General features: G+C 34.6%; 2 protein-coding genes across 5 annotated transcripts; one reads left to right on the plus strand and one right to left on the minus strand.

Moving 5' to 3' along the window:
* Window positions 1-131: 131 nt before the first annotated feature.
* LOC141526666 (uncharacterized) lies at window positions 132-5,670 on the plus strand. Its single transcript, XM_074241734.1, has 2 exons — window positions 132-2,366; window positions 3,366-5,670. Exons 1-2 carry the CDS (start codon window positions 1,915-1,917, stop codon window positions 3,943-3,945), a joined length of 1,032 nt encoding a protein of 343 aa, XP_074097835.1. The 5' UTR covers window positions 132-1,914; the 3' UTR covers window positions 3,946-5,670.
* A 185-nt stretch (window positions 5,671-5,855) lies between these two features.
* Mtp (microsomal triacylglycerol transfer protein) lies at window positions 5,856-13,599 on the minus strand. Of its 4 annotated transcripts, XM_074241731.1 has the most exons (6): window positions 13,449-13,599; window positions 10,472-10,679; window positions 10,346-10,369; window positions 9,656-9,843; window positions 8,202-8,852; window positions 5,857-8,008 (listed from the first exon to the last, which is right to left on the minus strand). In XM_074241731.1, exons 2-6 carry the CDS (start codon window positions 10,524-10,526, stop codon window positions 6,281-6,283), a joined length of 2,646 nt encoding a protein of 881 aa, XP_074097832.1. In that variant the 5' UTR covers window positions 10,527-10,679; window positions 13,449-13,599; the 3' UTR covers window positions 5,857-6,280. The 4 variants fall into 4 exon arrangements, with proteins under 4 accessions (XP_074097831.1, XP_074097832.1, XP_074097833.1 ...); XM_074241732.1 differs by lacking the exon at window positions 10,346-10,369; XM_074241730.1 differs by lacking the exon at window positions 13,449-13,599 and having other exon boundaries at window positions 5,856-8,008; window positions 10,346-10,479.
* Window positions 13,600-14,059: the final 460 nt, after the last annotated feature.

Below are 14,059 nucleotides of genomic sequence, written 5' to 3' on the forward strand. Positions count from 1 at the left end.
AAATAATTAATAATAATTATAATATAAAATACAGAATATTGACATATATGGGACAAGGTATATTAATATTAATTTTTAAAAAATAATTTTTTGGAATAAAGTTGTTTGTTAAATAAAATTAAAAAATTATCAAGTGACTGCTAATTTTAATGTGATATTAATTTTGTACTTATAAAAAACTCATAAGAGTTGTCAGATATTTGTTTATAAAAATTTTTAAAAATTAATATCAAAATTGTTCCTGGTGACTCAAATATGTTAATTTTTTTAATTTTTTAATAATTTATTTTATTTTTTTTATTTTATTTATTAAAAAATAATGATTAAAGATTAATGTTAGGATGTTACATTTATTATAATAAAGGTTAACCTCGGTTGACAATGTGTTTAAATTTTACAATATCATAAAATTACATATCTTCAAACACTTGATGATAGAATGACAAATTCCACTCGGTTAATTTATTTTTCACCCACGGATCCATAAATTATTATTTTTAATGTCAATTATATAAATTTTTTTTAATGCTCTTGAGAACCATGTTTAGGTTAAAGGTATAAACACGGTATATAAACACGGGGAAAAAAAGAGCGAAATACGCGCTGAGTTTTACGCGGGAACTTTTTTTACTATACTCTCTAGACTTGCAATAGTATCGTATGGAAAATATAAGTCACTCACTTAAACAGAGTATTGCGATAATACTTAAATTTTTTTATCATATTCGTAATACCAATTCATTAAAAAAGTGTATACCAATAGGACTTAAACTTTTTTTTCAGTGTAGATTTTCTTGGCTTAACAGCTATATTATCTTCAATCGATACATTTAGTTTTTCAACCAAAATAACATTATCGTTTAAAAAACTTAAAATAATTCATCAAAGTATATTTCAAAAACTAAATAGTCTTTAATTGTTATACCGAAAAAAAATTATTTCTTGGTAATAAGTAAATTACCCTGATAGCCAGCGCTTTCTCAGTAAGTGTTGACTCCCAGCAGTTACGGTTAAGTTATACATCAAGTTGTCGGTAATTCTTCACTCAACAACAGTTGTAAGCAAATTGACAGAAATTTACGGCCGCAACTTGAATACAAGTTAACAATCAAACTTGTAGTTAAATTTCCTTTCAACTTTACTACAATTTGAAGGAAATACTTGTACAGCAAGTTTTGACGTCTATTTGCAGAGTAAGTTATAGGTAACTAATAGGTAATCGCTCGCTTTGCCAACTCTTTCCGTCAAGTTTGCTTCAAATTGCGGACGTAGATTGACAGTAAGTTATAGGTAAGGTGGCTACAGGGTAATGACTCAAAAAAAAGCCATTCTTAACACAAGTCGGTAACATCTTGAATCAATGTTATCGTCTATCTTGAACCAAGAGACAAAAATTCTTGGAAAAAGTATATCTATATTTAGTTTCAAGAGTTCAAATTTTGAAGAAAAAAAGTTTCTTGAATCAAGATTGTTTTTTTATCAGTGTAGCAAAGTTGAAAAATTTGAAATCATGATTTTGCATTGAACACTTCTTACCTAAGGAATTTTGACCGAATTGCTAGTCCTATACTTATAACAGGACAATTTTTCTTTTCTCAAAAGTTACTTAATATTTCATAGATCGACCAGAATAAAATAGACAAATAGTCTAACAAAATTCACTTAATCACATCAGCTGAATACTGAATTAATAAAATAATCCTCAAGCGGACCAAGTAAAAATCTGCTCCGGAACACTTCAAAGGCAACACTTTGCCGATAAGAAAAAATTCCACGGTCAATTGGTTTCTATTTAGAGGCAGCGTTAAATCTGGAATGGTCGGAAGATCACTCAGTTCCTCTTAGTAGCTAGCTCTGGTACCAGCACAAAATACATCTTAATTCAAAAAATTTATTAACTAACATTCAATACCAATGGTAGTGACAAAGCATTGTTGGTTGGTAACAATCACCGGGCTCGTGGCATTGTTCCTCTGGAGGTCCTGGCCTGTTTTTGACCAGCGTAGCTTCAGTGCAAAAGTCACGAAAGCTTCCATCCAAGTGGACATTTCAGTGGCACAAATTCCCCCCTTGAGTTCGCGGTTCAACGTGTCATCGCGCTTTCGCAGTAAAAAATTCCGCGGGCCTGTTTCTAAATACATGTTAGAGCTTTACCACCGAAGACCTAGTGCAGACATAGTGCGAGCTCTTCAACCTCTTCATGTATCTGCGCCGGTGGATAATTTTCCACTTTTTCGGGGAAGAATTCTTGAGTTTCGGCTTCCACCCGCTAATCCTGAAGAAAATCTTGAAGCTGCGGAGTTATTGGGCACTGCAGGGATGATCCTGAGAGTGATGATGCTGAACAATCACATTGAGGATACACGGTAAGATATTATTGATGTCTGAACAAAATTTCTTAGCGTCAATTTTTAACTTTTTGTTAATTTTTTCTCTTTAGTAAAGAAACTGGTATTCGTTTGAAATTCAATTAAGATTCAATTAAAAAAAATTTTAATCAATTATTAATTAAATCGTTGAAAAATTGAATTTTCAATTAATAAATCCCATTCGAGCAAATTTTTTCGTACACTGATAGAAAAATAATCTTGATTCAAGAAACTTTTTTTCTTGAAAATTTGAACTCTTGAAACTAGATATAGATATATTTCTTTCAAGAATTTTTGTCTCTTGCTTCAAGATAGGCGATAACATTGATTCAAGATGTTGCCGACTTGTGTTAAGAATGGCTTTTTTTTGAGTCATTAATTTACTTATTTCCAAGAAATAATTTTTTTTCGGTACAACAATTAAAGACTATTTAGTTTTTGAAATATACTTTGATGAATTATTTTAAGTTTTTTAAACGATAATGTTATTTTGGTTGACAAACTAAATGTATCGATTGAAGATAATATAGCTCTTGAACCAAGAAAATCTAAATCAAGACAAGAAATTCTTAAAGCAAAATAATCATTTGTCTTCTAAAATAAATTCTTAGATCAAGAAAATATCTCTTGAGTCAAAATAAATTTTCTATCAGTGTACCCAAGGATCCATCCAAATTATGATATCCATTGTACTACAGTTAGGTAATTTTTCAATAAATTGTAAATCAGTACAATTTTTCAATGATGTAAACCAAAGAAAAATACTAGTTTTTTTACATTAAGAAACGTGTATTGGATACACAAATATTTTATATTCTGGATGGAAAAATATTTTCTTTTCAATGTACACTGTACTAATACGCACATTTCAGTAATATAAAAAAATCCGAATTTGTCGTCAACTTAGCAAGATAATAAGTTCTGCACTGCGATTTTAGTTACTAGGGTAGTCTGATAAAATTCGCTGATGATTAGATATAATTTTCCACTTTAAAGGTTTCGAGGATCACGAAAAGAAGAAACCTGGAGAGCATTCAACGTTACGGATGCAGTGAAGATGACATCAGGAGGATCACTGAGATTCTTGGTCCGTGGTCGAATTCGCGGGAGGAAGATCATGGAGAGCTACAGCCCGATTCTGGTACTAAGTTACACAAAGCCGTCCAAGAAAAGAAAGCGTCGATCGGTGGAAGAAGAAGACGAAGGTCCAGTGGTGTGGTCTGACAACAGACGTCGGCGGAGAAACCCCTGCAGAAGACGTCCCCTCTACGTAGATTTCGCGACGATCAACTACGATGAGTGGATCGTCGCTCCACCGGGGTACGACGCTTATCAGTGTGTGGGAAAGTGTCTGTTCCCCTTTGGGGATCATCTCAGTCCAACGAAACATGCGATTGTCCAGGCTCTGGTGTCGGGAGCGGTTCAGGGTGTGGATGGCTCGAAACCTGTTGGACGCGTCTGCTGTGTTCCAACGCGATTGGCACCCACTAGTCTGCTTTATCTAGACGCCAGTGGAACGCTTACTTATCAGTATGGGTATGAAGATATGGTTGTTGTGGAGTGCGGGTGCCGATGAACTAATTACCCTACCAAAAAAATCCATATGGAAAACCAGCCTGGATTTCCACATGACGTTTTTGAATAGATTCCTATATGGTTTCCTGTATAGCAATCCAGGATAGGATCCTCCATAGATTCTCATATAAATCAGGCAAAAAAAATTTATTTAAAAAATTAAAAATAATTATGAATTTACTAGCGACCCGGTCCGCTTCGCTAAGCCTCAGTCAAAATGACTCAAGTTTTTGTTATAATTTTTTATTTTATTATAATGATCAATTAATTTTCAAGTTCGAACAATAAGTTCAATACAATAATAATTAATCTAGAGCAATAACTAAAATTAATAAAATCATAAGTAATAAATTTTTCATTATTCATCGTCAAATAAAAGATTTCTACCAAATTTCAAGTCTGTAGTAGAAGTTACAGTGTGAAAATGGAAATTTAATATTCTATAACACCCACACCCGCAATCCTTATTGGGGGTGGGTTGTTGTAAAATCTGCTCTTAGATCATTTCCGCATCACATATAGAAGACTCCACCTAAATTTGCCGTCTGTAGGATCTAAATTTGAAAGTTAAAAATTTTCATTGTTAATATCCACCCCCGTAACCTCCCTGTGGAGCGAGCTATCGTAAAATTCGTTCATAGATTATTTATATATTTCTTACGGAAGATTTCTACCAAATTTGGGAGCTATAGAAGCTATAGTTTACAAACGGAAATTATTCATTGTTAACGCCCCCGCAATCCCCTTTGAGGGAGGATTTTTTAAAAATTTTTTTACATACAAACCTTCTCCTAAAAATTCTTAAAACAACAAAAAAAAATTTAGCTCAATCGGTCCATGAAAAAACTACTTGCGTCTGATGGACTTGAACCCGGTACCTTATGGTTGACAGTCTTTTACGCTACTCACTTGCCTAAGTCACATTCTTACAAGATTTATGTTTATTCCACTTACATAAACTCACTATAGAAATCCATACTCCCTAAGTGGATTTGATCATTCAAGAATCCATAAGCCCACGGGGTTATATGGGGTTTCCTATAGAAATTCATACTTCCAATGTAGATTATCCATATAGGAATCTATAAACCCACACACTGATAAAAAAACTATCTTCATTCAAGAAAAATATTTTTGATCCAAGAAAATTATTCTAAAGAGAACTACTTGTCTTACTTCAAGAAATTCTTGTCTTGAATCCATGTTTCTTGGATTGAGAGGTCTAATCACTCCGATCGATAACATTTTTCCTTGGTTCAAGACTATATTATCTTCGATCGATACAAGTGAATTCTTTATTCAAAAATGATTCTCTTCAATAAAGAATTATTTTAAATGATTTTATTTTATTTCAAGAATTATTGATTATTGATTCAAGAACAAATTTTTTTATTTATAATGTTATAAGTTTAAGCCAGAAAAAAATTTTTATTTTTCTATATGCCGAAAAATATTTATTAATACAGAGATTAGCAAAAATACTAAAATTTACATGCTTAAAATAAGTAAAATAATATCTTAATTCAAAAGTCCCGCCATATTTGGAACAAGTCGGTAACGTCTTAAACCAATGTTACCGTCTATCTTAATCCAAGAGAAAGAAATTCTTGGGCGAAGTTGTATATATCTTATTTGAAAACAACCAAGTTCCTTCAAGTTAATTCAAGAATTAATTTCTTAAGTTAAGAGAATTGAACTATTTAAAACAAGAATGACATTTTGAAGAAAAAATTTCTGTAGGAATCCATACTTTCCTATGTGAATTTCCATATAAACTCACCTAGATTTTTTTGATAGGGTAATTAATTGATGGAACGTCTATTAAGTCATCAAATGAAATGTAGGTAAAGTGACTTGATTAAATTGTTATGTCATGAAATTTTATAAACTTTTGTAACACTTGACTAAATATTATAAAATTTTTTTCGAGAAATTTATTGAAAAATATTTGTAAAGGTAAAAAAAACCTTTTTTTTATGTCTTATTGGTATTAGCAATACAAAGTAGTATTATTTACATCTCATGTTATCAAATAGATCGAAAAATTGTATAAAAATTATTATATTGAAACAATATATACTGCTTCCGATTGTATAACATCAAAGTGGCCTCGTTATTATTTCAATCAAAAAACAATAAAATTATAAAGGAAGTAATAAACATCCTGCGATGAATAAATAAAAAAAATTGTGAATTATCAATTATTAAATCTATTGCATTATATATTGTATAGTAAAAAAATGACAACAATAAACAAAACGCATCATCAACATTCGTTCACAATCTCACACACAATTAATTGTTGAATCTATCCATTCTCACAATAAAAAAATTCACTAACTAAACACCTTTGAGCACATTTCATTATTCTTCCTATTAAGTAAATAAGACCTCGCTGGTGATGGCACAACACTCCTCTTGGTCTTCCGCAACTTATGTCTGCTCCCAGGTATCCTTTCGATCTTGTAAACCTGCTGCTTGACCGCAGTTTCAGGCTGCATCAGCCTCATACAGAGACTGACCGGTCCCGAAAAGTCAACATCCGTGGAAAGTTCCAATTTTGGTTCCACAGTAACCGCGAATTCCGCGGAACTCTGGACAAACTCACTTCTGACCTTGGACCCGCCTCTAACAGCGATTCCAGCGCCCATTTCTACCAGCGATTGGGCAGTTCTGGACCACAAACTGAGTTGTATCTGGCCCGCTAGGTCAAAGCTCACTGCTCCTTCTATCTCAATCTCCGCTACGAATCCCGAAGCTAGAGCTGCCATCTCGCGATGCCTGTGCAAGTTAGCAATAGCTTGGAACGCTGGAGTCCTGTCTGAGGCAGTTCCCGACCACACGTGGCCCATTAATTCGCTTTGTCCGGTGAAGAACACAAAGGGCCTGATTCCCACTCCAAGGAAACCCAGTTCCATTCCAGCAGTGGCCAGTTCGTACTCCTCCGACTCATCACTAGAAGAAATAAAGGAACTAAGCCCGCCGGCAAACAACCCCAGGGAAAACAGAGCTTGTTCATCAGTTGCAGTTTGCATGACAACATCAACGATTCCGCGCTTCAAGAGTCCAGAATTGACTTCCTGGACGGTTACTAGTGACCCATTGCTGGCGGATGACTTCAAGAACGGCCTGGTGAACGCAGTACTCAGTCCTTTGTGTGCCAGGACGTTGTAGTTCTTGAGCCTCCAGGCTTCCAAGTCCAGAGCTGCTTGTAGCTTGTCGTTAAACTCTGGAGTCTTCTCTGCCAACTGGTCCAGTCGTTGGCTGAGATACCTGCGGACTTCGAACATTTGATCCTGAAGACTTAGGTACTCCAGGAACCCACGAAGGTCCTCAATGGCAGGATCGTTCTCCAGGAGGACGTCAGCAGCGATTGTGCGAACGCTACTATCTCTCTTGGGGCCGATTTGGTAGAAGGCTCTTGTAGCTGCAATTTTTACGTCGCTGGTGATGGTTCCAAGCGATTTGATCGCCAGCCAGGCTGCGATGCTGGTGGACTTGGTTCCGTTGACAGCCAGGTCTAGAAGAACTGGAATAGAATCCTTACTCCTGAGATTTCTGAGGGCTCGGAGGAACTTTTGACGACACTCGTCGCTGCTGCAGGTGTCCAAACCTACTTCCAGGCTTATGCGAACTGATTCGGTGATGACAGGATCATTGAGCTGGCGGGCCATTGCTCCAGCGGTGAGAGCGTAAGTTTCAGAGACCTTGTCGTTTTGGAGGGTCTCCTCGGATTTCTTGAGCACGGCCTTGATGACGTCCGGGTGCGGGTGAGGAGAGACTGAGAGGGCCCAGAGATATCGTTCGGTTTCCTCGTCAGAGTCGTCGGACCGCAGGACCTTCATGGCTGCTTGGTGGGTTGCGGGGGTGGATGCTGAGCCTAGAACATCTAGCAGCTGGGTTTTTAGCGTAAAGTACTTGGGACTCTTCAGAATCTTCACTAAGTCTTCGGCGGTGGCTTCGCGGATCAGGGGGATCAGTTTTAGGAAGGCTGCCGCGGATCTTACGGTTCCGACAGATGAAGTTTCTAAGGCCTCACGGTTCTCTTCGATCAGTTTCTCCAGCTGGAAGGAAGAAGGAGTTAAACATTAAAACTTTGAGATATTTATAAGAACTAGTTTCAGTAATTGAGCCCTAAACTGGTTTAAGAGAGTAACTTTTTGGTTTTCAAAATCTTCTTTAGAAAAACAAAATAAAGTTACTTTTATGAATCAGCCTGGGCCCATAACCTGTAGACATCTTCGCTACAATACTCACAGTGAGGCATCCAGATTCAGGACAGGAAACGGCCTCGACTTCCAACCCGATTGGAATCTCCCTGAACCCTGGCTGCAAATGAGCCATCGCTTCTTTGATACTCGCAGCATTAACCTTCTTGATCACATTGTTCCCCGCAACTTCTTTGAGAATCCTCTGCGAAGTCACAGTGGCTCCAATTTCAGGCTTGACTCTCAGCGTGACCTCATGCTGCTCGAACTCTTCAACGGCGATCGGCAGGACCGCGGAATTGAACTTGTAATCCGCGACTCTTGAGCTCAGAACGTCCACCCCCATGATGGGGCTGGGGTGTTCTTTCTTGACCTTCAGATCCTGCTCGCAAAATTTCTTGGTCTTCCTGACCGAGTTCGGGCCCGGTGACTCGTAAGTTACATTGCACTTTCCTGAGGCGTCTTGCTCCAAGTAATCTCCGTCCAGGACCCGGTACTGGAGCAGGCTCGCCAATCCTCGCTTCAGGTTCAACGAGGAACGCGTTTCATCCTGTCCGGCGTACAATTTTTTTATCACTCCGTGCTTCCAAAGAGCGTAGACTGGTTTTAGGGACACGTCATCAAGTTTTGATTTGTGCTCGACGAAACCCTCTGGTTCCGGCGCCTTTCGGGACTTTATCCACAATTGGGGCTCCGATAACTGAAAAAATAAGTTTTAGATATCAAGGTTACGTCATTGACAGTATCTTTACTGGATTATCAGCTATACCGATGACCTCAGTTTAAAAAACAGTAATCTTAAAAGTTTGATTGATATTTAGTAAATATGCATAGGCTCTTTCATTAAATAAAATTTTTTTCAAATTATTTCATGTAAATAATTTTTTAAGGGACACAACTTTGGGAATTAAAAAAAAAAAAAAACTACTGTATCAATTGTTTTGAAATTTTAAGAGGATATTTATACATATTTTGAAACTACACAGTAAAATTTTTGGAGAAAAAAACTGAATATTTTCCGAGTTACACGCGATCTCCGACGGTGCTAAAAAAAAGGTTCTTCACTGCTGGAGTGATTCCGGCCTTCTCCGTGGATGAAACGTAAAAAAAAAAATCCTCGTTAAACTAGAAGATATTGTCAGTGCGATGACCCACGGTTGAAAAAAAATATCAAAAATTGACAAAATTTTTGGCGGCATTTTTAAAAAAAATTTGAATTTTACCAAAATTTTTGGTCGTTTTTGATTATTTTAATCCTGTGTAATTTTCTGCATCAAAATAAATTTTTTCAAGATATGGAAAATTAATATTAAGTTTATCAGTTTTTAAAATAAATAAAATTTACTAAAATGAAAAATTTTTTATAAAATTTCAGATGACTGAAAATATTTTTTTTGCGACTATAAATTTTCAGAAAATTGAAAAAAAACTTATTTTTAGGAAATCACCGTCTTGAAGACTAAAGAAAAATCCCCAAAGAGTTTCAAAATACAATATACAAACCTCAATAGCCAGTAAACAATTATCTTGATCATTTGGGTCTTGCCATATCGCATTAACGATCAAATTTCCCGAGAACATAAAACCGACATCCTTAGTACTAATTCCTGACTCACGTGAAAGAATGGTAGTAGTCAGCTGATATTTGAGGCCATTACCGAGCTTCCATCCTTCTCCGACTCCTACAACCGCTATAGTAACCAAAAAATATAAACACCACTTTAAATTCATATTAAAATTTTCCCGCCAATACTAAATAGTCTACAAAACAAAATTTAAATTTCAAAATCGTCTAAACACCATTTGCTTATAATATTCCTACTTAAATATATACTTGAAATATACTACCGTCCGCAATTAATAATTTAAAACGATGACCATCGAAGGTCGACACACGACTGAAGATCCCACAGCACACCACGCACCACAATACTATGACTGTTGAATTTAAAGACTATACAGTTATGTTTAGTCATGTAACCAGTTAACAGTGTGCGGGTATACGTGAGCTTGATAGCATCCGGTCCTTTTTTTTTATTACCCTTACTAACACCGCTTCAAAAGTACTATCATACATTACATATTGATCCATGACACGAATTGAAATTGATTCGAACGTTGACCCATCAAAATTTATCCCAACTTATTATTTTTTTTTTAAATAAATACTAACACAGTGAAAATATTAATTACCTGGAGCTGTCTGACAATTGGAGCCTGCAAAAAAAATAACAATTGACCTTGAGCCGGCAAAAGCGAGACCTCGCGTTGGCGGGAATTTACAATTCATTTATAATGAACATTAAGATAAAAACTTACCGAAAAATACGAGACAAATCAAGAAGAGGATGGTCCGTCGTTTTGGGACGGCCATTTTGGAGCTTTCTCAAAGTTGCGGCTCAATGATTTTCGGATTTAACTCGATTAACTCGATCTGGGTTGCTGTTTTCCACTGATTATTAGAAGACGTATGCACTTTTCCTCCTCCTTCGGTTATGTTATTTTCTCAATCATTCCCCACCGATTTCTAGGCACAAATCGCAACATAGTTTATCAAAATTTTGATATGTTAATACTAATTATTTTTACGAAAATTAATTTTGTATAGAACTGGACCGCAAGAACGAGATCGATAGATTTTTTGTCTATTATCGAAAGACCTGATCGGAATGAATGGAATGTCGCTCGAAGAAACCTGATGAATAAAGTAGACTCGGAAAAACTCTGTGTAGTAGGGCAGACCTGTTTCGCTTGTAACTGACCAGGGTTTGTTACACTTAAATGGAGGAATCATGAGGAAGAAGTTACGTTGGAAAAAGTTACGATGGAAATTAGTATTCTTGGCCAATAAAAAGTTGGTTTGCTTATGTACGAATGCTTGGTGAAATAGATTGTGGAATTAGAGGCCTACTAGAATGATTTCAGAGAAAATGAATTAAATTGAAGTTTAGAATGGAATATAAAATATTGGAAAGTATACGTAGTTCAACTGTTTTTTTCTATCTCACTTCTGAAGAACTCTGACTTACCGAGAGAAGAAATTGACTTATTTAATACAGTTTGATGTCAAATTAACTGAAAAAAATCAATTTGCTTCCAAACTGAATTCAGATTGATAGCTTCTCTATTGTCAATGAAACATGAGTAAGCCAGTACCCTGATAGCCGCCTTAACTAAAACTTGTCGTCAATCTACTGCCGCAATTTGAAACTAACTTGACGGAAAGAGTTTGCAAAACGAAGTCACTCTTGACGTCTTTAATAACATCTGTAATTAGTAATTTAAATTTGAAAACGTGGACGTTACAAGTATTTCAATGTAAAGTTGAAAAAAATTTCATTACATGGTTAATTTTTGACTTATACTCAAATTGTGGCCGTAGATTTTCATCAATTTGCTTAAAACTGTCATTCAGTTAAGAATTACCGCAAGCTTAATGTTAAGTTAACTGCAACTGCTGAAAGTTAACTATTTTCTAAGGAAGCGCTGGGTTTTCAGGGTATATAAAAAATTAGCGACAATTAGTATGCATACTGACGGAAAAATGTGAATTTAAAAACTTTTTTAACTAGTTTGCGATCACTGCATCTAATATCAAATTGCACTGATCGAAAAATCCCAATCTAATACTGGCATTTCTTATAGAATGTAAAATTCTATTAATTCAAAATAAATCACTTTTTTTTTGGACAAAAAAAAACGTCAATTTTATAAAAACAGTTAAAAATTGGAATTTGCAGTCAGTTTTATTTTTAATTGATGTAAAAGGTTATTGGGTGTAAATTGACGACATTTTGGTGGTAATAATATGGAGAATGTTGGAAGTTATCAAAGAAACTCAATTTATCGACTGGCAGTAAGCTTATGTTCTAATTTGCTGATAAGGAAGAAAGATGATTGATTAGTGGTCGTCAAAAAAGAATACTAGATTATTTTTTGTAATTTTGTAAACAAAAATAACTTTTTTAAAAAACGAATTGTTCAGTAGAACAGTTATATTGATGGAAGTTTTGGTGATGATGTATCATAGCGTGTTTATTTTATTTATTTAACAAGTAAATAAATTTATTTCCATTAAATGAACCTAAAATTCGTTTATTTAGAAATTTTTGAACTTTCTAACCCTGACTGTTTCCAAAAAATTAAGCGAATCAGCTTATCTTTGAACTTGTCCAAGGCAATCGCTCGAAAAAAAAGCTCACCAAGTTCCACCTTGAGTTTCTGTTGAAAACTCTGAAGGCATTATCCAGATGACACTGCGGTTGATATTGTTCTTTGTTTTTTAAAATAAAAGACGCTGACCATTTCTGAACTAATCTATTCAGACCGTTAATCTCAGAGCTAGATCAAGGTAGTTGTCCGAAAAAAAAGTATTTTTAATTACACAAAGTTAGCATGAGAATAGTCAGTGACACCCTGTGACTTTCTTCACACAATATCCAAATTATTGCAATAACTTACAGCCTCAATAAAATCAATAAAAACAATTATTAAGTTAAAGTTAACCTGACTGTAATAAAGATTACTTAATCAGGTAAATAGTGCCTTTTTTAAAAATGACCTATCTCTTTTAATTCGAGAGTTATTTTAGAACAGTCACGGTAATTGGGTTATTTTAATTTTAATAATTGTAAATTACCACCGTTTCCACAATTATTTACTGATTTACCTCATCTTCGAACTCGTCTAAAGCGATCGTTCGAAGAATAGGTAAGCCGAATTTCATCAAAATTAGTTGGAAATTATTATTCACGGTTATATCCTTATGAAAGCAGTTATAAGTTATAAGTTTATTACAATTACTGATTTTTTGATAAATTGTATTTTCGAAATTCCTACATCAAAAATAAATCAACAGCTACCGTCATAATAAATAATAATAACAACTAAAAAGCTGACAATGTTTTCATCACTTTTAAAAGCAAATTCTTTCTCTGAATTATGTAAAAAGTAAAAAATTTTTTGTACAAATAACTTTTTATATTTAATAGTCAACTTGTTGAAACACGTGCGTTTTTAAAAAGCTGTTTCATCAAAAACAGTCACGGTCATTGGGTTATTTTAATTTTAATAATTGTAAATTACCACCGTTTCCACAATTATTTACTGATTTACCTCATCTTCGAACTCGTCTAAAGTGATCGTTTGAAGAACAGGTAAGCCGAATTTTATTAAAATTGGTTGGAAATTCATGGAGGTATCCTTATGAAAGCAGTTGTAATTTATAGGTATGTTACACTTACTGATTTTTTGATAAATAGTATTTTTGGAACACAGATTTAAAGATTGTACTTACCTAAAAAATAGAATTACAAATTATTAACTTATACAAAATCACTCACTATCACCCTGCTTTAAATTAATCCCAAACGACGTATGAAATGAGTGAATAAATAAGCATTATGACGATCTTGGAACAAACGTCATAAAACGTAAGACACTATTACAGACGTTTGACACAACTATAATCGGCCTATCCGAGCTCGGAAACTGAGAGACTAGAATAAAATGCTTGACCTTTAGTACCTTCTTATCTGAGTATTCAACCATCACTTTATAGTTTAGTCCCCTATGACCTGTGACACTGAAACTATCTTATCGCAGAGCATTCTGCAATTACGTTTAACGTTTATTTACTCTATTGTTTACGTATTTTAAGAATTATCTCCGTTTATTGTATGAAATAATTTACTTAAATATATAAATACACACACGATAAGATTTTGTCGAGAGAAAAACAAAAAATGTTTTTGTTATTCAGTTTGTAAACAATGACTACCGTTGAGATAAATTTTTTAACGCCATTATTTCAGTGTCAATCGTAAAACACCGCGATACTTTGCTGATTAATAATGTTATTAATATTATTAAGTTTTATTTGTTATCACGACGCACCGGATGGTTTCG

The sequence above is a fragment of the Cotesia typhae genome, unplaced genomic scaffold, assembly GCF_013202065.1.
Source record: "Cotesia typhae breed Kobodo isofemale line unplaced genomic scaffold, CoteBio_Ctyphae contig_36, whole genome shotgun sequence".
NCBI classification, from domain to species: Eukaryota; Metazoa; Arthropoda; class Insecta; order Hymenoptera; family Braconidae; genus Cotesia; species Cotesia typhae.

Excerpts from the sequence above, each read along its gene's own strand:
- Mtp (XM_074241730.1), bottom strand. The coding sequence starts at position 10,442 with ATGAATTGTAAATTCCCGCCAACGCGAGGTCTCGCTTTTGCCGGCTCA. Across the intron at positions 9,844-10,345 it reads CAATTGTCAGACAGCTCCAG|CGGTTGTAGGAGTCGGAGAA; the intron begins GTAATTAATATT and ends TGGTTACTATAG. Across the intron at positions 8,853-9,655 it reads ATTGTTTACTGGCTATTGAG|TTATCGGAGCCCCAATTGTG; the intron begins GTTTGTATATTG and ends TTATTTTTTCAG.
- LOC141526666 (XM_074241734.1), top strand. The coding sequence starts at position 1,915 with ATGGTAGTGACAAAGCATTGTTGGTTGGTAACAATCACCGGGCTCGTG. Across the intron at positions 2,367-3,365 it reads AATCACATTGAGGATACACG|GTTTCGAGGATCACGAAAAG; the intron begins GTAAGATATTAT and ends TCCACTTTAAAG.